Source organism: Crocodylus porosus, unplaced genomic scaffold (assembly GCF_001723895.1).
Source record: "Crocodylus porosus isolate Cpor-Errol unplaced genomic scaffold, CroPor_comp1, whole genome shotgun sequence".
In the NCBI taxonomy this organism is placed as follows: Eukaryota; Metazoa; Chordata; order Crocodylia; family Crocodylidae; genus Crocodylus; species Crocodylus porosus.
The window spans coordinates 10,717,212-10,738,309 of NW_017728927.1; the positions used below are offsets into that span (position 1 = coordinate 10,717,212).

General features: G+C 48.9%; 2 protein-coding genes across 2 annotated transcripts in view; one reads left to right on the top strand and one right to left on the bottom strand.

Moving 5' to 3' along the window:
• The window catches only part of SMURF1 (SMAD specific E3 ubiquitin protein ligase 1), a gene marked incomplete at its 5' end in the record, with an annotated part of 55,598 nt that extends 50,902 nt beyond the window's left edge, over window positions 1-4,696 (top strand). The window contains one exon of the mRNA XM_019542149.1: window positions 935-4,696. Coding sequence (XP_019397694.1) covers window positions 935-1,034 — 100 coding nt within the window. The remainder of the gene's footprint in view (window positions 1-934) is intronic.
• Window positions 4,697-14,735: 10,039 nt separating this feature from the next.
• On the bottom strand, window positions 14,736-19,816 carry LOC109314833 (urotensin-2 receptor-like). The gene is made up of 2 exons (XM_019542165.1): window positions 17,854-19,816; window positions 14,736-15,131 (listed from the first exon to the last, which is right to left on the bottom strand). Exon 1 carries the CDS (start codon window positions 18,970-18,972, stop codon window positions 17,857-17,859), a length of 1,116 nt encoding a protein of 371 aa, XP_019397710.1. The 5' UTR covers window positions 18,973-19,816; the 3' UTR covers window positions 14,736-15,131; window positions 17,854-17,856.
• Window positions 19,817-21,098: the final 1,282 nt, after the last annotated feature.

Below are 21,098 nucleotides of genomic sequence, written 5' to 3' on the forward strand. Positions count from 1 at the left end.
TCTGTGTTTCTGGATGCAGCAGTATGAATCTATTTACATAGAAACTTAGAAAAAGGCCATTGTTAATACTGTGCATTTACAGTCTCGAGTTTCAAGAGAATCTGGGATTAGTTTTTGTAGAGACTGGCTCACTGTCGCATCAGGAAAACATTTTACTTGGTTGCCTAACTAGTGAAGCTTTCAGAACCTAGAACAGAAAAATATCCTTTTCCTTCTGAACTCCCATAATAAATTAATCACCTAATTGCTCCCAACATGAGCCTCATGCTTGAGACCAAGTTGCGTGTGATCCTGTGTTCCAGCCTGTGGATGCATTGCGTGAAACTATGAAACTATACTCCAGTGGAGTCTTTGCACCCTGGAACACATGTTACTGGTATGGGAAACCAGCTTCAGGAGCTCCTTCCCTAATTGTGCATTAATAGGTGAAGAAACAACTGCATGTAACAACTGAACACACTGTAGGTTGGGATCTGCATCAAGTTGTGAAAGCCTTCTGTTTCAAATACTGAATTGGGAATGTTTGTATTTCTGTTGAAACCTTTTAACTTTACTCCATTAGATTTTGAAGCTAAACCTGCCAAGCATCTTGCCTGCAGATACTACTTTTTCTTCGTTTCAAAAACAGAAAGAGGCGATAGGTATTTTTAAGGGACCAGTTACCAAGTGACCGTATTGACTAGTGAAATCAGAGCCCAAGTCCTGACTGAATGCTCCCCTCCAAGCCCTTTCAGAGCTCAAGTGCAGGTTCATTGACTTTAGGAAAAGAGGCAACATTATCCCTTATCTTGATCAATTTGACAGCTTAATGGCAAATACTCTCATGAGGCTGCTTTGTAGATCAGATCTTTGTGGGTAATCTAGGTTTTTGAAAGCAAAAAGTTTTGGATCATGCACAGGAATATATGAACACTGTTATTTCTGCCCTTTGCAGTTTTAACCGAATCGACATTCCGCCTTATGAGTCATATGAGAAGCTTTACGAAAAGCTGTTGACAGCTGTGGAAGAGACATGTGGGTTTGCTGTGGAGTGAAGAAGCAACCAAAGGAAACAGATGCTAGCTCAAGGACCACCAAATCAAAAGCTAGAAGAAGCTTGCTGTGAACTTCCTGCTAAGCTGTCTGAAGCATTGGAACACTAGGCAACTTAAAGATGGGGTTGTTCCTCTCTTTTGTTGGTTGTTGGGGGTGGGGGGGCTTTTGTTGGTGGTTCTCAACCATACTTTTCCCTTTTTGTTACAATAATCCCTTCCCTGTTCTTCCATCCCCATAAAATGAAATGCAGCCAAATACATTGTTTGGTTGTGGTTACACAGGATATTCTGCTAGACTTGTAACACATATTGTGATAGGGTCAGTGACCTGTGGTCTTTTTATAGGAGTATCAAACAATAGCTCAGTATCTAAGTTTGGTTTGCTGAGGACTTGCAACTGGTAGGTGCACCTGGCTGTGTTTTGTCTGTAAAGCAAACTTGAGCCCCTTGTAAAATCCAGCAGCTGTAGAATATCTGACTGGCACTGGAATTCAGAACTGCGCATCTTACACACCTGGTCAAAAAGTAAATTTCTAGCAGAAAAATCTCCACATAAACATTTAACTGAAAGGCAAAGTAATTAAAGTTCTGCCTTAGCAGGAAGCTCTCAGTGAAAGCAATGGCTCACCTCAAGAAAAATGAAGGAATCCAGGACAACGTCAGTGGTATCATATCCTGTCTCTTCAGGTGTCCTGGTTGAACTTTAATTGTTTTGCACATGGAAACAAGTTTTCTTCTGCAGCTTTATTTTACATTGCTTGTCAGGTTTTAAGTACCTGGCAGAGAAGCCTGGTTAAGCAGGCAGCAACAGATAAAATTGTCAATTCAGTTCAATCAAAAAGCTGCGACTTCTGTGCCACTGTTTTATGACACATGGTGTGACTCAGTTTATTAGAGACAAGGAAATTGCTAACAATGAAGCTACTGGAACAAAGTTCCATTCTTAAGTCATTGGCCTTGAGGAGTATTTTTGAAAGTAGAGGTAAAAAGAAAACTATATAGCGAGTCAAGTCAGTGTAAAGCTATTTGAAGGATTTATGGCTTTAGTTCTATAGAAATGAAAATTTCTCTGAAAAGCTGTGTATGGCTATTTTTTTCAGCTATCTGAAGCTAATGCTAAAGGTTAGCACTCTAACACATTTCTTGAAATGATTTCCCAGCATTAAGGGAAACAAAAGCAAATCAAGGAGCTGAATCACTAACTTTTTCCAGTTTGCACACCAAGATGAGGCAGTATTTTAACAAAATAACATGATTTCAGGAAGACCCAGTTAGCCATCAAACATGTCTAAACTTAAGTGAAACAGGATTACTTGTATAGGACTTTCTTTCTTTGGCAAGCCTGTTTTTAAAGAGATTCATTACTGAAACATTTAACAGATGTAATGTTTATGGAATAGTGCATTGAAATTCAGCTGTGGGTCAGAGATGGTTCTTAGAAAATGTCTACTGGAATACCTTCTATTTTAACTTTTTTTTAATTGAATTTGATAATAGCTTTAAACTGTGATAGGACAAAAAGTTAGATACTTGTCAAAGTCCTGGAGCCTTTCCCCACTTTGTGTTTTATTTCCCATTGACCATAATTCTTGTAATTTGGTGTTGGGAGTGTGACGGTTGCATCTGAAGTAGGAATTTGTACCATTTTTTGAGATTTGCACAGTTTGGGTAGAACAGCTGATATGACAGGATTGAGTGAGGAAGGCATTCAGACAGGTGTTTTGTAGGGCTTTGGGAACCTAGTGACACTTGGGGACCATTTTTTTTTTCCGTCTGGATTAGCAGGGGGTGGGAAAGGAATTGCATGACATGGTTGTAGTAGTGGGAAAGGGAAATGCAACTGTTTGCCTTAAACACCTGTGCAATTTGTATTGGGTTACAGGTTTCCACTTGCCCTGCCTTTTTTCCAAATGTCTGTAAAATCAGCATCCACAGGGTGTTTTTAACTCTTTCAGCGCATTTGTTTGTGCAAGAAACCGTAGGCAAGTAGAAAAATCAAGACGGGTTGTTGCCCAAAACTATTCCATGCAGTCTCTTGTGTTGTGGATTTTTCACAGAAGGGCGTGGAAAAGAAATGGCATTTGCTCCACATAGCACACAGCTGGCTTTGCAAAAGCAAACAAGGTGAAGATGAGGGCTCTCGGAGAACTCTAGGTCAAGTGGCTAGGTCAACAAGAAAGTTGACAGGTGATAGTCCACGTGTCTCTCTGCTAGGTCAGTATTTTCTTGGCTGTACAAAATAAGACTGCATGAGGATTATGGTTTTAACGGTCCTTTTGTGTTTTTGTTTCATTTCAAAGCCTCGTAAAGGAACCTCTAATGTGCTGGCAGTGATGAGAGGAGGGGACTGACCTGTAAATTGCTTTAATGATACACTTTTTTTAAAACTATTTCACCAGCACTCCTGTTGTGCTGTCTTTTGCAATTTTGTGCCTCTTAACTAATGATAAAGAAGGTAACTTTTTGTCTCATTCTGTTACATGAATATGTGAAGCAGGGCTTAAAGCTGGCTAGACGGACAGAATAAACCAGGGAGGTAAATAGGGGTTGAAAATGTCATGTTGTTCTGCCTAAGGCTGGCAGTGCCACATGCAGTTCTGTGGGTAAGGAATTGTGAAAAGCAAGCAGGAGTTTTTAAGCTGTTTTGTCATTAATGCATCAAGGGTTTTTTTTCAGGCTGCTCCTATGACCTCTGACACCCAGAAACTTAAAGCACGTGCTTTCCCGGGGTATCTGACAGTGTGAACAAGATGGCACGTACCCTCTGAGAACTGTCAGGGTTTGAGCTGGTTGGTTGGTTGGTTGGTTGGTTTTCAAAATGCCCAAAGAATAAGGTGGAAAAGTCTGGTTGACGTTTCCCTGTCACACACCCTGCCTAGTGCAGGAATACGTATGGAGCAGCCCTATAGGCACTGAAAGGTGCAACATCTACATTCTCTGTCTCTCTCATACCTGTTCTAAAAGCAAACCTAGAAACTAGTCCAGTGGTACAGCTCTTCAATACTTGCCCTGATTACTGCTCATCAGCCTATACTATTCACTCAGGGATGCGTAGGAAACCACCACTCTGCTTGTGTTTTAAATCAGGAAGAAATGAGAGACTGTTGTATGAATGTTGGAGTTTACTTGGGCATTATGTTTAATGGAGCCATGTTTGAAAAAGGCTGTTTGTTGCTTCCAGTGGTGAAATCTGTTTTCCCAGCAGTACGTACTTTGTTCAAGTCCAGGTGGTGAAGAAACCCCCGAGATTTCATATTATTAGACCCAGCCACCTTGCCCTCTGTAGCCAGTGCCCAGGTTCAGTGCTGAATAGCACAGCAAGCTCCCAGAAACACAGTTTGAATCTGTTTTTTAATTTGTTAATTTTTGTTCCTCAACCACTTTATAATGTATTTTTTAATTTATTATTTTGTAATGTCTTGTTTAAGTATTGCTGCTATCCTTGTTATTCTTCCCACTGTTTTTATTGCAGATTTATTTTGTGAAAGTTGTACACTAATGTCTCATTTTATGTCTAAATCAAAGTATTTAAAGAAATACTAGTTCTATTTAATGTGGTTATGGAACCAGCTGGAATAAACAGTGATTGTATAGTAGGCTGGACCCAGGAGGTCATGTTCATTTTTGTTACATATGCAATAAACTCACAACTTTAAACAGTCGGTATCTACCATTTTGTCTGTCCCAGTGGCCATATGTGGAAGCTGTAAGTCTACTGGATAAGCTCATGATGACAGTAATGGGAGCTGCTGGAGATCATTCCCCTTTGAAGGGGAATGGAAAAAGAGCAGTAGGGAAAGTAACAAAATAGATTGTGATCCCGCTGCATCTGGTGCTAGCATGGCTGCATACAGGGAAAGCAGACTCGAACATGGTCTAGATGCAGGCAGTCTCTAGGGTGTTCTTCCTAAGATAGATAAAGCGTCAGTGATGACATGCAAATACCTTCATGCAGAATCTCTGCCTTGTTCTGAGCGCTGCAAGACCAGCAGTGAGGATAATCGTGGTAAATCTGTGTAGGCCAGGGCTACATTTGGCTTCACTGGGAACACAGGAGTTTCAGATGAAGCCCCCTTTCCTCAGATTGCATCTTTGTTTCATTATCTCTTTACCTTGAATGGTTTGGCTGGATACTTACAAACCCTCATCTGTGTCCTAACATGTCTTTTTTTTGTGCGGTTTTTTTCCTGCAAAATCTCCCTTCTCAGGGAAACCAGATATTCCGCATGAATGGCAACAGGGATGCTAACTAATACATGATTTCCTCTATTTACTGATTATTAATATGTTACTTCTGGCTGTGAGGGAGCTTATGGCTGGGCCATAAGGCTGGCTATGTTGCTAGGTTAAAGGTGGGAGTGGGGGACTTGAAAGAGAGGCGATCCGGTTGTATAATCTTTCCTATCAAGACCTAAAAATAGGTTTGACTTTCATTTGCGTCGTATTATAAAACAGGGATCCTTTATCTGGCTTTCTCCCTGTTGATGAGTCAATTTCATGGTGTAAATCAAGTGAATCAGTTTGTAATGATTGTGGCCTTAGTTCAAGTGATGATACTTTTTCAATCAGGTGGTGAAGATTTAACCCCTTCACCAATAGTTTGGGGCAGCAAATTCAATCGGCTCTTCAATGCCCAATCAAACATTTTTTGTGGCCCATGTTGCCTTTCAGAATACTTTGCAAAATATTTAATAGTTTCCTTGGAGTTCTCTCAACATGCAAATCCATACACTGTAAAAGAATTATCTTTTTATTCTAAGTATAAGCAGCTGTCTTCAGCAACTGAGCTGTGAAGCAACTGAGGTAATTGGACTACCGTACTACATGAACTTTGTGAAGAGACAGTAGAAAAAACATAAAGGTTCTGGTAAAAGAAACTAGAGGGATAGTTCACTTGGCTTCAGTAATTTGCCATCTCTTAGGTCTGGTCCATAGGGAACAAACTGTTTGGGTTAAATTGTCCAGTCTATGGCTCCTTTCAGCACATCTGGTGGGAACAGATTCCTGTGTATTGGATCAGCCTTTAGTGAAAGTACCTCCATGTTTTTAGCTCTGGTGATGATCACAGAGTGCTGGCTGCAAACACACTGGACTGAAAAGAAAAGTTCAGAACCAGGTTCTGCATCAGAGAATCCTAAAATTTAAATGCTTGCTGCTGCCCCCTTAACGACCCCAGCTGTGAAACTCCCTTCTTCCAGCAGAGCAGCTGCTGGCATATGCAGCTGGTGGAGTAGGAGGATTCATGTGTCCCAGAGCAGTCCTGTTGCGTGGTCTCAGGTGTTAAATCAGCAGTTTGCATTCAATATGGGGACATGGGGTGTTGAGATCCTGATGATTTTTTAGCCCATATTTTGAGGGGGTGTTTCCTGCTATCTATAGCTTTGAGGTGGCAGTGAGGGTATATCTAGTAAAGGAAGGGTTAACTTCAGCTGCTGGTGGAGGCATTTGGTCTTTCTAGGCTTTCATGGGCTAACAATTCTTTTCTAGATGGATCATCAGGCCAGCACTTGCCTGGACATTTTTGGAGCAAGGATTGCAGACAACTGGCCTTCTACAAGTAGGAGTGGTCCAACAGGTTTAAAAAAGGTTACTTCCAATGATGCACAGCATAGCCTGCATAGTTCTGCTTTAGAAGAGGTGGGTGAGGCAGCTGAGAGCAGAGGCTCCATGTGAAGTGCACTCTGGAACTCAGTGAGTTGGGGGAGAAAATGGTGCACGCAACCAACCCGGCTTAACTTTTTCAAGTATCCCAGCCTCTAATTTGGTGCTTTCAGCACTGCGATCAGCTCTGTGGTGATGTTCAGAGCTGATACCTACAGCAAAGCTGGTGCCACTACCCTGGTCTGCTAGTGGCTGATCTGAGCCACTAGCGGGCCAGGTTTTGCAGTGTTGCAAGACCTGAGCTCCCAAGTTCTGTAGTTTCCCACTTTGACTCAGAGTGCAAACTCCTCTCCAAGTCGTGCAGAGAACACAACAACTACAGAAACTGCTGGGTCTAACTGTCACTCCAGGTGATTCTAGTCTGCTTGTGTTAGTCCCAACTGTTTAGATTACTCCTGTAACCATCTATATTTTTTATCTTCCCTTCTTTGCCCCCATCCCCTCTGAAGAGTTGCCCAGGATTCAGTGCACTCTGCAAGCTGCAACATCAGCCTGCTGCCCCCAATGGGACAGTCTCCTTCTAATGACTAATTTATTGCTTAATTAGCCATAACACAAAGATAAGTTCAGGAAATAACCAATGTCAGGAGAATGTTCTCTCTAATTGTTGCATGTGATTATTAATAGAGAGGGTTCTTTTCATGCTTAGAATTTGCATGACCAATGCCTTCAGCTTTTTTTTTCACTGGTTGCAAGGTGTGTGCTTCAGCCCAAGCAGGTCTGTTCTAGAAAGCTCATCAGAAGAGGTGGGAGAAGAGGAGAAGCCAGGGGTGGTGATAATAGAGAAGTGCGAGGAGGAAATGGTGGGGGGTGGGGAATCAATGGTAAAATGAGTCTTAAGAATGATAAAGGGGAAGGTGGTGGAGTGGAAAGGGGAGGTTCAGAGCCTGGAGGAGATGGCAGCGAAGGATGAGAAGGCACAGGGGAGAATGGGAAAGGGCTACAGAACCCAGGGGAGAGACTGCACATATGTGCCTACAGTGGCTTTTGAGATGGAGACACAGCCGGGCTTCTCATGTCTGTGGCTAGCGTGTCCAGGACTGGCCCATGGAGTCTGCTCCTGGCTAGAGCAGGCAGTGTCTGTACTGGGGATGTTCTAGAAGCAGAGCTATCTTATCTTCTGAGTCTGCAGCAGAGAAAGAAGGAAGTAACAGTGTGAGAATCCACAAGAGAAACGATGCTGGAAATCGCAAAGGTAAACAGAGAGCCCTACGGGGGTTTCCCAGCATGTGCAGTTTGCTCCATCTACCAGCAGTGCCCTTGCAGTTGGTGCTTTGAGCAGGAGCCAGCGATCGAGGCAGGTTGGTTCTGCTGCCACCATCATTTATGGCCTTGGGCAAGTTACTTAACTACTGTTTGCCTTGGTTTTTCCACCAGTGAAATGAAGGTAACTGGCTGCATCTGCAAAGCAGAGTCCTGGCAGTGGCTGGGGCCAAGGCGGTGCTAATCATGGCTCCTCTTCAGAACCACGGATAGCACATTCCCCCGGCCACTTCCAGGTGGTTTGGGACCCCAGCTGCCTCCTGCGCAGCTCTACGAAGAAGGGTCCTTTAATGTTGAACACGCTGGGTCACTGTTACCCAGAGACGTCTCGTTGCTGACCAAACACTTCAGCAGAGTTTTCCTGTTTCCCCTTAACATACTTGCAGGTTCAAGCATCCGGTAGGTTCTGATGTTTCTCCTCTAACCAGAGACTGGAGATAGACCCTGTATAGATCCCTGACTTCCCCAAAACAATGCTCCTACCCCGGTGGGCCTACGGCTGCAGTTTACAGTGCCCTCCCTGGGTACCACAGCCAGACCACTAGATGTTTCAGACTGCTGGGAGAGAGGCAGGAGTTGTTCAGTTTCCCTCCACCCTTCTCTGCCTCCTAGCCCTAAATGCTTACCTTTTGCAGATCTACCTGCTGAGACAAGACCTCAGCTCGAACTGGTAGTCCAAGCACAGCAGATCTTATTCCATGTGCAGCATTGCAGTGTTGGTCACAGACTGTATTCTGCTTGGGCAGGCTTGCCTTATCGACTCATAGACTAGGATGTTAGGGGCTGGAAGGGACCTTACAAGACCTTTGCATCCAGCCCCCCTGCACTTAGGCAGGAAAGACGTTCTGGGGTCAGATGATCCCAGCAAGGTGGGTGTCAAATGCTTTCTGAAGATCGCCAGGGTGGGTGACTGTACCACCTACCTCGCCTGGGGAGCCTGTTCCAGAACCTCAGCACCCAACTTGTGACATTTTTTGGCCCCTGTTTTTCTTTGTCCCCTGCCAAAAGCAGCATATGGCTTTAAAAAAAAAAGGGTCAACGGTTTGGCAGCCAGTGCGCTGTGATCCTGCCTCTGAAGCTGACGGAGTGATCTTATGGCTGCCTTACGCTTTCTTTGTGCGTTTGGAAGTATCTGTTGTCTTGTCATAAACTGCAGCCAAAAGCCCATCAGGGCCTGAGCACTGTTTTGAGGAAAGTCGGCGTCTATATAGGGCCTATCCCAGTCACTAGTTAGGCATTATTGGAGGAGACATCAGAACCGTTATGCTACAGCAGACAATTGTTGCATTCGTCAATCCTGCATCCCAAAGGCTGTGTCCAAAGGCCTTTTGTGTATCACGGGGACTGACAGCATCAAAAACTAGAGAGGATGGCGAGAAGCAGGTGAAACAGAGCTGGGCGTCTCCGAGTCTCTTCAGTACAAGCAGTGACCTTCAAAGTCATTCAGGGAGCTCCTCTGACACCTAAACTTTCCTTTCCTTCTCCTTGCCAAGAACCCCTCCCAGGAAAACATCCCGCCCTCCGAGAAGCTTTGATTTTACTTTGTTACCAGGTCCATGATCCTGGGGAAAACGCCTCAGCCATTTGCTCTCCTCTTTCCTGGAGTGGACGGAACAAGTTGCCATGAAAAAGCGAGTGTCACTGCTGCGATGATGTTCTCTCCCCTTGAGTCCCTCTCTGTTGCCTGGGCATCTTTGTGTGTCAGCGAACGCTAGTCAGAGGTAGGGGCAGGGGGTTGCTAGCTTGCTGCCCTGTGAGTTCAGGAAGTGACTGGCAAGAGGCAGTCTCCATGGTGATGCCGTTTCTTCTTGCCAGCCTGAGTGATCCCGACTCCTGACCTGAATTGCTTCATGTCGCATAGTTATTGCTGGTTCGGTAGCTTTGTGATGGGCAGAGATGCAAAAAAGGCAGATGATGGAAGCTTAGGCACAAGCACAAATTGCTGCAGAGACCTCAACTGCTTCCGCTCCCCAGGAAATCGTGCCTTCTGCAGGTGAGGGGTTTGTGCGTGTAACTTTATTGCCCACCCTGGGTAGTGGAGTCCTTGGACAATAGGTCCTAACCTGTTGTGTCTCTTGGCACTTGTCACCGACTCCTGGCAACTTGCCCCCTTGATGGCTGGTGAATGTGGGATCTGCCATGCAGTAAAATGTGGGCCTCCACCCCTGTTGCTAACGAAATAACCCCGTTATCTGTTCTACATAGGTTCTCCTCTCGCTCTCCCTGGTGCACTAGCCCCTTCTGGGACTACATCTCTGGTAAGTGGCAGAATCTTATTCCTGCTGGGGCTGGCCACTACCAGGAGATGCAGTGCTGTCTTCTGTGCCAACCTGGCAGGGGTAAAGATGCCTGCGTTGACGTGGTGGTCGGAATTAGCCTATGAATCACTGGTGAAGGTCTCTAGAAGTGTCACATCGCATACCATCAGCTTCCCAAACAGCTGCTCTTTCTGAACACTGGTGCAGCATTGGCTTTGTCTGCATCATAACGCAGCTGAGTAAGGTAAAGCGTTTTGAGCTCCAACACTTGTAGTCATCGTGCAAGTGGGTGTGACTGGGTCATTTTGTTTGTGCTGGTGACGGGAGCTCCACTAAGCACCAAATGTGCATGTTGGGAGCATTGCTGGCCACATATTTGCCTCACAGGAAAAGGTTTCCTCCATGATGCCCAGCACAATGCAGCCCAGCAGCAGGTGAGCAGGGACAGCATCATGAGCTTTTGCTAATCTGAGAAAGAACGGCTCATCCAAACTCATTTTCTAAGTATATGTGAAGAGAAGCAAAAGTTAGCAAGGTGCCTGAGCAAAGGTCAGCACCCAGGCAGGTCAGAGGGTAAATCCAGCCCGAGAAACCTGATTGCGTCCTTTGTTTGGAAGGATTACAGAGTGAATGGCTGACGGGAACATGGCCAGCTGCAGACTGAGATCTTAGATATGGTCTCACAGAATCTTACCTTTAAAATCCAATCCATCCATTTAGATTGGCCTTGGATAAGAAACCTATTTGTATTGCCTCTGAACCCAGTGGAAGGAAAGGGGGAGCTGCTGCTGGCAGTGGCTTGGACTAGGCAGCTGGCTAGCCTTGCAGAAACTCCAGCAAGTTTTGTTCCGGCTTTACATCTTCGTGACTGTGTTCCCACAGAGGGAATAAATAAACTGTGTGTTAATGAAGCTACGGGTGATATGAAATTGGGATGGATACTCCATCGCACAGACCATGAAATTCTGCTAATGAAGCAGGTTGTGAGAGGTTCCTAAGTATAGAAGCCAAATACCTCACAACCAAGCACTTTAATTAAATAGGTGTGCTGCCTCCTGGCCAGGGTGCACTGCATGTACAGCTAATAAAGGGAGGAGGGTAGTCTTGTAGCTAAATGCCGTGTCTGGGAGTAATGAGGGCTGGGATCTCATCCCTGCTCTGATGAATGCTCCCTACCTAGCTTTCATGGCTGCGTCCTAGATGAGCATGAAAGTTCAGTTCCCTGAGGACACCTAGCCTTGTGCCACTGCTAGTCCATGGGAAGCACCCATGCATGTGCTTTCTGGTGCATAGCAGGACCCTGGGTGGGGTAGGGGACTCTGGGGCCAGCAATTCTGCTGGCTCCAGCAGCCTTACCTGAGTCCCGGAAAGCTGCTGCCATGTTGCTCCTGCAGCTGGGAGCCGGAACATGGCTCCAGCCAGCCACGCTCGTTTTGGGCGGCACATGCTGCCTCCACATGCGCCGCTCCAGTTTTTTTCTGCATGGATATTTTTGACCCCAGGATTTCCCAGGATTAAAACCCCTGCCCCTGCACAGCAAAGTAACAGCATGGGAAGCACCTGAATACATGGTGTGTGGCTCAGCAGACAGGTCTGCAGCACTACATACTGCATGACCATGCTCATTTGGATGCAGTGCGTTTGTGCATCTGTTTTCTCCTCTATAAAACAACAATTGATCCTTCATTGCTATCAGGGTGAGGGCAGGAGAGTGGTTACATCTCCTTCATCACATCTCCCAGCCCGTGGGCCCCACTGCCTGTAAAGTGCTTTAGGAGCTTTGGGTCGAAGAAGCTTATTAGAAGCAAACCCAAGCAAAACCCAAGGAGGGAACTAGTCATTGATTTCTGGTCACTTGTATGGCAGTAGTCCTCCAGCCCAGACTCAGCTTACCACCTAACTAGTGTCTGTGTCCTCCACCTCCTCCTCCCTATACTGTTGTCTTGCTGCTTGCCGTTCTCCACGTCAGGGCAGCAGGGGCAAGGTTTTAATAAGGAGCAGGCTCAGCCCAACTAGGCGCAGAGCCGAGATCCAGTGACTAATATCTGATGGTGGAAGGCTCCAGCTGGGCTCCAGGATCCCAGGAAGCGACAGAGCATGAATCACCACCTGCTGCCTGGCAGCAGAGGAGAGCAGAGTACGTGTGCCACAAAGACCTCTGAGGATCCCACGCGTGGTGAGCGTGCGAGCTCCCCCCGGCTTGTGCTCAGCAGCTGCTGGGGCTGGGGGCTGCTTGGTGCCCAGCTTGAGTGAACTGGCCGCTTTGGGACTAGCACCACTCCTCTGGATGCCTGTGCTTCTGCGTTTAAAGGAGGAAAAGCTCTTTCTATATCTCCTTGGGTATATAAAAGGAGAACACCCAACAGCCGGGTATTCTTTTGTGGTGCAGCTTCCCCACCTGGGCCCAAGGGAAGTGCACCTCCTTAGACCCGCTCTCGGCAGTGCTGTTACAGAAGCAGTGTTTGTTGTCACTGAAGTGAGGCCAGTCTTGTAACCTAGTGAGACCCTATCGCCCCCCCGCCCTCCCAGAGTGAAACCCGCATGTACCCAGGGTGCTGTTCCCAGAGAGGGGAGAATCTATTAATTTGCTCTCCCACTCGCATGCACACGCACACTTTCCTGTCTCATGCACGTGCACGCAGATGCATACTTTCCCCAGAATCCCTTTGCCAAAGAGGCTGGTGGGTACAGAAGCAAACCAGTTGTTCTTGAAATGCAGAGAATCGACAGCACAGCACAGCGATTGCACTGCATTAGGTGAAGTGTCCATCGAGGTAGAGGAAGGGGACCGTGTGCATGTGATGTTTCGGGAGACAGGTCTTGTGCCTTGGGCAGTGGGCTGGACTGCAGGATGCCTGGGCTCTGTCCCATCTGCTGGGCAATTTTGAGTGAGTTACTTCACGACCCTGTGCCTCAGTTTCCCCTTGTGTAAAGCAGAGATAATGGCAGTGCCCTGCTTTTTAAAGGGCTTTGAGATGTGCTGATGAGCAGGGCTCAATGGACGCCAGGTGCAGGTGCTGTTCAGGAGCCTTAGGCTGTGCCCACCCCACCCCAACACATACATTAACCACCAAAGCTGCTAGATATGCTTTGTGGGTGACAGTGGAGCAGTGAGCCAGAGGGCTGGGCTTCTGCTCCATTGCCAGCTGCAGTGTTGGGCCCCAGTCTGAGCCCAGCCTACTGTAAAGAAATGGCCTGCCTACTGGTCTCGGGGACAGGCATGCACCAGGGGCTCAGCATGAGGCTGGCATCTGGTTCGGGACTTCCAGGGACAGAGTACCATACGCAGCAAGTGAGAAATGTATCTGGATTGATTTGGTGTGAGCAAGCAAGGCGGACAGATAGCCCACAAGGTGCATGCTTTTCCTGTGGGCAAGGGCAAGCTGGATATTTGCAAGACTCTGCTAATGTGGTCCTCACCTGAGAGCAAGTGGTCTTCAAGGCCAAACCATCCCTTCGGCTCTGCCATGGGGAGTGTGGGCATGCTGCAGACTAGTGACTTCTACCAGCCCCTCTTGTAAGACCCCTTCCTCCTGGGCTGTATTAGCAAAAGCCTCCATGTCTGTGTATCACCCCCACCACCCTGATGCATGCCCCCCAAAACATCCCAGCAGCTCCCTGCCCACAGCCGATGCAGGTCTGTGATCCCCTACATCCCTGGCGGCAGTGACTGCCCTCTAGTTCCTGTGGGTACAACGGGGGCAGGAACCTGTGAGGTGACAAGCAACTGCGATGGCAGCTTTGCCTGAGTGAAGACTGAAGGACTGGGCCCTGCTGTGCTTTGCATATGGAGTGAACTCAAGGGGGTAACAAGTTCCCCATCCCACCCCATAGCATTGGTGGTCTGTAGCCCAACAACTGGGGCTGCCGAGACGGACCAGCCTCCGTGGGAAGGAGGGAGAGGGTGGTGGGCACGCATCTGGATTTGGAGGGGCAGCTTCCCCCAGCATGCTGGTGGGGGGGAGCTGGGACTGCCAAGCAAAGCCCATAGATATTTGCCCCATCCTTTCCCCTGCTGCCAGAAGAAACTCCAAGGGATACATGGTGGGACTCTGTTTTATTTTAGTTTCACTGCTTCTGCCTCTGAACTCATTCATTGCAGCACCGCTCCTGGGGCAGTGCGGAGGGGGGTGCAAGCAATGGTCTAGGGTGTCCTCTCCACAGGCTGTGTGACGGGGCAGTGGCCTGCAGAGTTGGGGTAGGAGAGGGGAAAAAGGGAGCCTCTGCTAGGGCAGGTGAGAGGGTAGAGGAGTTCAGCTCCAGCCGGTGTCAGAGGGGCCTGGTCATGTCCTCCCTGGGGTCTGGAGCAGGCCCTGTGTCAGTCCTGGTTGTGCACAAGCAGATCTTTTCTAACGGCCTGAGTACACTTTGCCCCTTCAGACGTGCGGGAGATGAAGCCCCATGACTGCAGCAGTGTGAGACCCACACGCATCCCCCATCGCCATAGTTGCAACCAGTTGGGCACACTGCTGTCAGTCCCGGGGGCAGGGCTTTGCAAGACCCTCTCTCCAAATGCTTGGTTGCTTCTTGGGTCCAGCTCCAGATGCACTGTGATCCACCCAGCTTTCCCTTGCGGATGTCTCTCCGTGGGGTCAGCGGCGGGGTAGCTCAGTGCTAACTGCACTCGTTGCCTTTCGGAGCAGTCCCCATGGAGCAGGCTGGTGGGGACAGAAGCAGCCAGGCCGCCTGGCTGGACAGGAGCCGTTCAGGGCCTCCTGCCTGTGGTGCTGCAGGGATTGTCCCCGCTGGGTCCAAGCCAGCAGAGGGGAGAGCCCTGCATGGGGCAGGGGGGCAAAGGGAGGGGATTGGATGCAGTTTTACCGTCATCCTTCTCGGCCTCTGTCTCCTGTGGGAGGGTCCTGTCACTGGGATCTTCTGGCAGAAGAGAAGATGTAGGGAGATCTTCCCCTGGATGCTGGGGAGAAAAGAGGGGACAGCATGAAAACCTTGGTCTGGCTGCTGAGGGGACAGAGAGGAGCTTGGGGAAAGCAGCTGTTCAGTTCCTACCTGATTTTCTTCGGGAGTCGTGGTTGGGAAGCTCAGGGAGCAGCGTGGAGGTGGAGGTGGCCGTAGGCAGGGGCAAGCAAAAGATGCGGGAGAAGATCAAGTGTTAAGCAGCAGTGACTTCCCTATCGTGGCAGGGGCAGGGCATTGGCCCTTGTCTCCCCTGCTCTTGCGTTCAGGGGTGTTGTCGGTGTTTCGGGTGTTGTGCCTGGCAGCTGGGTGTGAGGGTCTGAGGTGGTGACTGGGGGTGCTCCTGGGACCTGTGGGTAGGTGTGAAGTAGTGAATGGCAAGGGTGTGTGGGGGCACGGATGCCTGCTGTGGCAGGGGGCTGGAGGCAACTGTGCCTGGGAGGGGAGGGGAGTCGATGTTTTGTGGGGTGTGAGTAAGAAGTATATCTGGTGGTGAGGGGGACAGCACATCAGCCAGCACTGTGCAGCCCATCCGTGCAGATGTGGCTTGCTCAGAGCAGTCTCAGCAGACACTGAAGCTTTTTTCACTGCTGTGGCTCATTAGTCTTCGGAAAGACCAAAAGACGGCGCGAGGATGGGCTGAGCCAGGCAGAGGCCACCCTGCATTACATTACACAAGGCCCAGCAGCTGCCCTGCCAAGCTGTGCTGCGCAGGCCTGGGGTGGGATGCAAGCTCGGTGCTGCGTGGGAGTGTGTGGTTTGGGACCAGGAGGGCTGCTAAGGCAGCAGCAACCTCCATGCGGGCACTGCTCCGGAGAGGCTTGCCTCCAGCCTTCCTTGGCGGGCAGGGGACATGTGCCTTGACATAAATAGGCCCTGTCTTGACCGTGAGCTAACTGCAGCAGTGCACGCAGCCACACCTGCAGTGCCATGAACGGACCAGAGGGAGTGCAGCCATGCCTGCATAATGCCAGGACCGAGCTAATTAGCCACGACGCGCATTGATTAGCCCACCTTTTGCACCAGCACCTACTGGTGTTAGCTGAAAGAGGAGCTGGCATGAGCGTTCCCTTTGAAATCATTAATGATCCTGTGCAAAACTCTGGGTCTCCTGGTTCAGAGATGGTACCTTTTATCAGACAAACTAAGATATCACAAAAAAATATATCTTTTTGCAGTTTCTTAGTTGATCTAATGAAAGGTATAATCTCTGAACCAAGAGTTTTAAAGTTTTACATTTCTTTTTGTCTCAGACCAGCACGGCTACCAAATACATCCCTTAATGAAGCTGTAGCATTCATGTTAAAGCTGCAGTCGTTAACCAGTCCTCCTAGCACCCCCTCTGCCTTGGGAACCCAGGGTCTCTGCTTACAGAGGTGCCTTGTGTGCATTAGGTGCATTTCTCCCAGACTTCCCACCATTGCTACCGCCAGCCAGCTGTGAGAGCGCAGGTGCAGACAGCCTCCAAGCCTCTCCGGCCATTTTAGCCACTGCCACTGAGACTTGCTGTGAGCAGGCTGAATCAGCGCGACATGTAAAATCTGGCAGCCTGTCTACACTGCAGCTTGCTGTGACCGTTGCAATGGTGGCAATGTGGACAAGGCCTTTGAGTTGCAGCCTGTCTGGTTTTTCAGAGCCCTGTAACACAGTAGGGTTTACTCCACCCTTGGCATGCAGGGTTTGGACTTCCACAGCCTGTGTCTAATTTGGAGCGGTCACAGTTTTATAAATCAGCACGCAGCTGCGGGCTGATTGAGATCAAAACTGCTCATCCAAAATGATGTGAAAGCTGGTCCAGCTCAGTCCAGAGCCCCAGTTTTACATGCAAATTATTTTCTTAATGCACCTCAAAAAGCAAACCCCCAAAAAACCTCAGTAACTTGCACTAGACCCTCAGAGCCCTTTGCAGAAGAAGTCTGGACTTGAACAACGATTTCGGGTTGGTATAAAGAGAAGCTGATAAACCAGCTCCCCTCATGGTCAAGGAGTCTACCCCTCTATGCTGGGAGCTATCATTTTAGTCTTTCTTTTCACCCCCATTTTCATGTACTAGCACTGTGTATGCTCTAAGCACACTCAGATGTTCAGCAGATGGGTGTTTGATTGACATGTAAATTGCTTAGAAACCATGAATGGAATTAACTCACTCTAGGAGGAAAAAAGCGGCATCTGCATTTTCAATTCGATTACTTTAAATGTACTCTCTCTTCTTAATGTGGAGGAACAGCAGTTGCTAAGTATTAAGTGATCCTCGAAGCTGGCCGCTGGCCCCGGTCGCCAGAACACCAAGGCACCATCCTTCTGCTGTGTTCTTCCTTCCCATTCCCTAGATGCACTAGCTCAGAAAAAAGGATGCTCAGCTTAGACCTGGAAGAAGCCAGAGGTATTACTGGGACAGTCTCCTACATGTGCAATGACTTTACCAGCACCACAGCAGGCAGCGTGAATACAGCTTGGGGTCTGCTGCTGCTCCAAAACACGGGCTTCTTCTATCGTGTTACCAAGCAGTGACTTGGTTGGCTAGCAGCAGTAGCAGGTCCTTATCCCCTGTGTTGAGGGGCCACTAGAAGGGGATAAAGTGGTCATGGGGTGATGGATCTAAGCTAATATCTGGGCAGATGCCTGCCCTTGTGCAGGTACCACCGGTGGTCAGAGAAGACACGAAAACTTTGCCATTGCAACGGAAAGGAGCTCCCCCTTCCCCACAGTTCACATCTACTCACCTCTCACAAGGAGCAAGCATCCTCACCGGGGACCCCTTTGATCTGAGCGACTGCTATGGCCTCAGTATAGGCATGGCTTCCTGAGGACACAGACCGCCAGGAGGAACTTCTCTTGGACTTCCACCGGGACAGGTGGCTGCCATCTGTCTGGCATCTCCGTAAATACTCTTTGTAGTTCTTGGAGAGCAACGTGTACAGGAAAGGGTTAATGCAGCTGTTGCTGTAAGCCAGGCAAGTCACGCCAAAATTGATGTAGACCACGGTATTGCTGGGGAGGGCCGCCAGCTGGTAGTAATAGATGCTGAGCAGCTGCCAGAGCCAGAAGGGTATGAAGCAAGCCCAATAGGTGAGAACGATGCTGAAGATCAGGTACAGAACTTTCTGCTTGGGGCATCTATTCATTTCCTTGAAGGTGAAAACCACTGTCTGAGACTTCCAGTAAGTCCTGGCCAGCTTGACATATAAGTAGCAGATGATGAGGCCTGGAGCCAGGATGCAGGTGTTAAACAGGACGGTGAGGTACACCTTGTAGGCCTCCATCTGCCACGTGGGGTGACAGATGCGCTTGGTCACCCCATTCTGTTTGCTAGTCCTGAGATCTATGAGGATCATGGTTGGAAGAGAAAGGAGGAAAGACACCAGCCATACCAGGCAGGTGATCGGTCTCCGATAGACACTGGACCTTCTGATGGTATCTAAGGGCTTGACTACTGCGAGGTACCTCTCGGTGCTCATGATGGTGAGGATGAAGATGCTGGCATGCATAGTGAGGAGATCCAGGCTGAAGAGGACCCTGCATCCAATATCTCCAAAGTACCAGTCCTTCACGAAATAGGTGCAGACTACAAAGGGGATGGTAGACAGGTAGAGGAGATCCGCCAGGGCCAGGTTAACAATGTAAATGTACATCGAGCCTGTGAACTTCAGGGAAAGGTTTGTGACCACCAGCGTGTAGATGTTGCCGACGATGCCCACCAGACACATCACAGCCAGGATGCAGCTCAGGATGGAGGTGACCAATAGGTTACTGGTGTCACCCAGGACTTCAAAAGTTGCATTGGTCTGAACAGTTGTGTTCCTGGAGGGGCAGAGGGCAGATGGACATTGGTTTTGCTCCATTTCTTGTTCTTGGGTCCTGGAGTGATGCAGTCAGCAGGCAAGTGTGGGTGGTTCCAGCCGGAAAGTCCAAATTATAGATGGTCTTAATGTCGAAGCTGGTCTATCGAGGAGCAGTCGTCAGACGTACAGCGAGTTTCCGCATGGCTGAGCTGATGGGGCTCCGTTAGACGTGGAGAGTCCTTGTCGACGTAAGAGCCTCAGCCTGAGTCTTAACCCATGGTAGCACCTGCAGACATCCAGCCCCAGAGCCGCTCTCTGCTCTGTTCTTTGTCCCCCAGGCAGAAAACAACTTGAAAGGACTCCCAAGGCAAGGGGGGGATGCAAGACCGCTACCTGCAAACACCCAGAGGCTTGTGCCTCCAAAGCATACACGAGCACTAGCAGGCAGGTAGATGGGGAAGCGATTGATTTGCTGGAAATAATCCTCATGCCGCTGCCTAGCCCGTTGATTTTCCTCCGCGTGAAAATTCAAGCAGTATTTGCTCTGACTCCCTTCCTTAAATGGTCCTGGTGACTCGGGAGGGTTTTGCGTCTTCAGTGACTGACTCATAGGTGTGAGCGAGAACGGCTGCTCTCCAGACCCATCCCAAGTTCTGTTCCATGTGAAATTACAGATAGCTGATGCTGGGAGCACTGGGCAGGAGATGCCGATATCCCTGGAGAGAGACGGTGAGAGAAACACGTGAGGGCAATCCACGCCTCGCAGATGCTGGAATGTAAATCGGTCGCAACTGCGCTTGAACGCCAGGGCAAATTTTGAGCTGCTTGAATAATACAACCCGACCGCCGCGGAGTCCCTGGCTGTCCCAAGGATGGTGTCGCGGCTGGGTGGAGAACTAGGAGGATCCCGACTCACTCCTCTCTCTCCCCACGCTGGAAAAACCATTCACTTTCCACGAGTCTCAGCCAGAGGAGGGTGGGATCTGATGGCTCTGACAGCCCCACAGAGGTGGGATTTGTCTCTTTTTTTTCCCCTATAAGGAAGAGCTAGTAAAACCAGCGTCAGCACGTCTGCCCATCACGGCTTGGGCACTCACCTGGTGCCCCTAAGCTGTCACTCTTAGCAACACGGCGAGCTGGGAATCTGCCTCTTTCTGTACTTTTCAGTACAGAACCCGTGAGAGCTTTGGCTTTTCTGCTTTCTAGGCTGTTATGCTGTATCGAACGCTTTCTGGGGAGCCAGCTTTGTGCTTCGACGGGGGGGTTGCAGAGAGGGGCTGAAAGGCCAGTTCTGTCTGAGGAGCACAGCCCTCCCCGTCCAGGCTGGGTTTGGTTACGGGACTATTTTTAAACCTACCCCATCTTTACTTCTCTCAAGACGGCGAGGTTGTGAAACTGCATCCAGAGAGCAAGATCTAGGAAGAGGGAGTGGAGAGCATGAAAAGAGACGCGGGGGGACATAAAATCAGGGGAACATGAGCAGCGCGGTCCTAGCTGATAGTGGAAGGAAGATGACCATCCTTTAGATTTCGACAGTGCCCTTGATTATCAAAAGGTAGCCAAACCTCATGATGTAAAGTCCCTGCCCTTTTGCAATGCAGCCACCTCTGGGGTGGAACACCTCAGCTGTTTAGCAGTACCTAGCAACCCTGCATAATGGTTTAGGAGAGAAAAACAAGGAAGAAGAATGCTGTATGTAATTGCAGCACTTGACTCCTAATTATCCCAGTTTGTATTTTGGCAGGATGGTGTGGAAACTGGATTGAGGAGGCTGGCTGGTGCATCCTGGAGTATTTTACTCTCCTCTGTGAGCCATTTACTGTCCTCGGTGAGCCATTCAACGTGAAGAGAAACCCTGCTGCAGCAATTGGTTGCAGGTGAAGACGGTGCCATTGTTATTCTGTCCTAGCAGCAGTGCTAAGAGGGGCTGCGTGCGCTGGGAAAAGGAAGAGGCGAGATCTGCATTTCTCCCACACAGATTTATTGTGGGCTGAACAGTATTTTAGTTCTTTAGCTCTCTTAGCCCTAGAGGCCAAGACCAACCCTTCACCCACTGTGCTGTGACCCCTGTATCACCAGGTCCCTACCTCCTGTTATCATATCACGAGTCCCTCCAGGGCAAGTTCCTTGACTGGGTGTGGGGAAAAAAACTCCGGAAATTCAAACCACAATTCAGAAATACCCAG

Coding starts and splice junctions, on each gene's coding strand:
- LOC109314833 (XM_019542165.1), bottom strand. CDS start 18,972: ATGGAGCAAAACCAATGTCCATCTGCCCTCTGCCCCTCCAGGAACACA.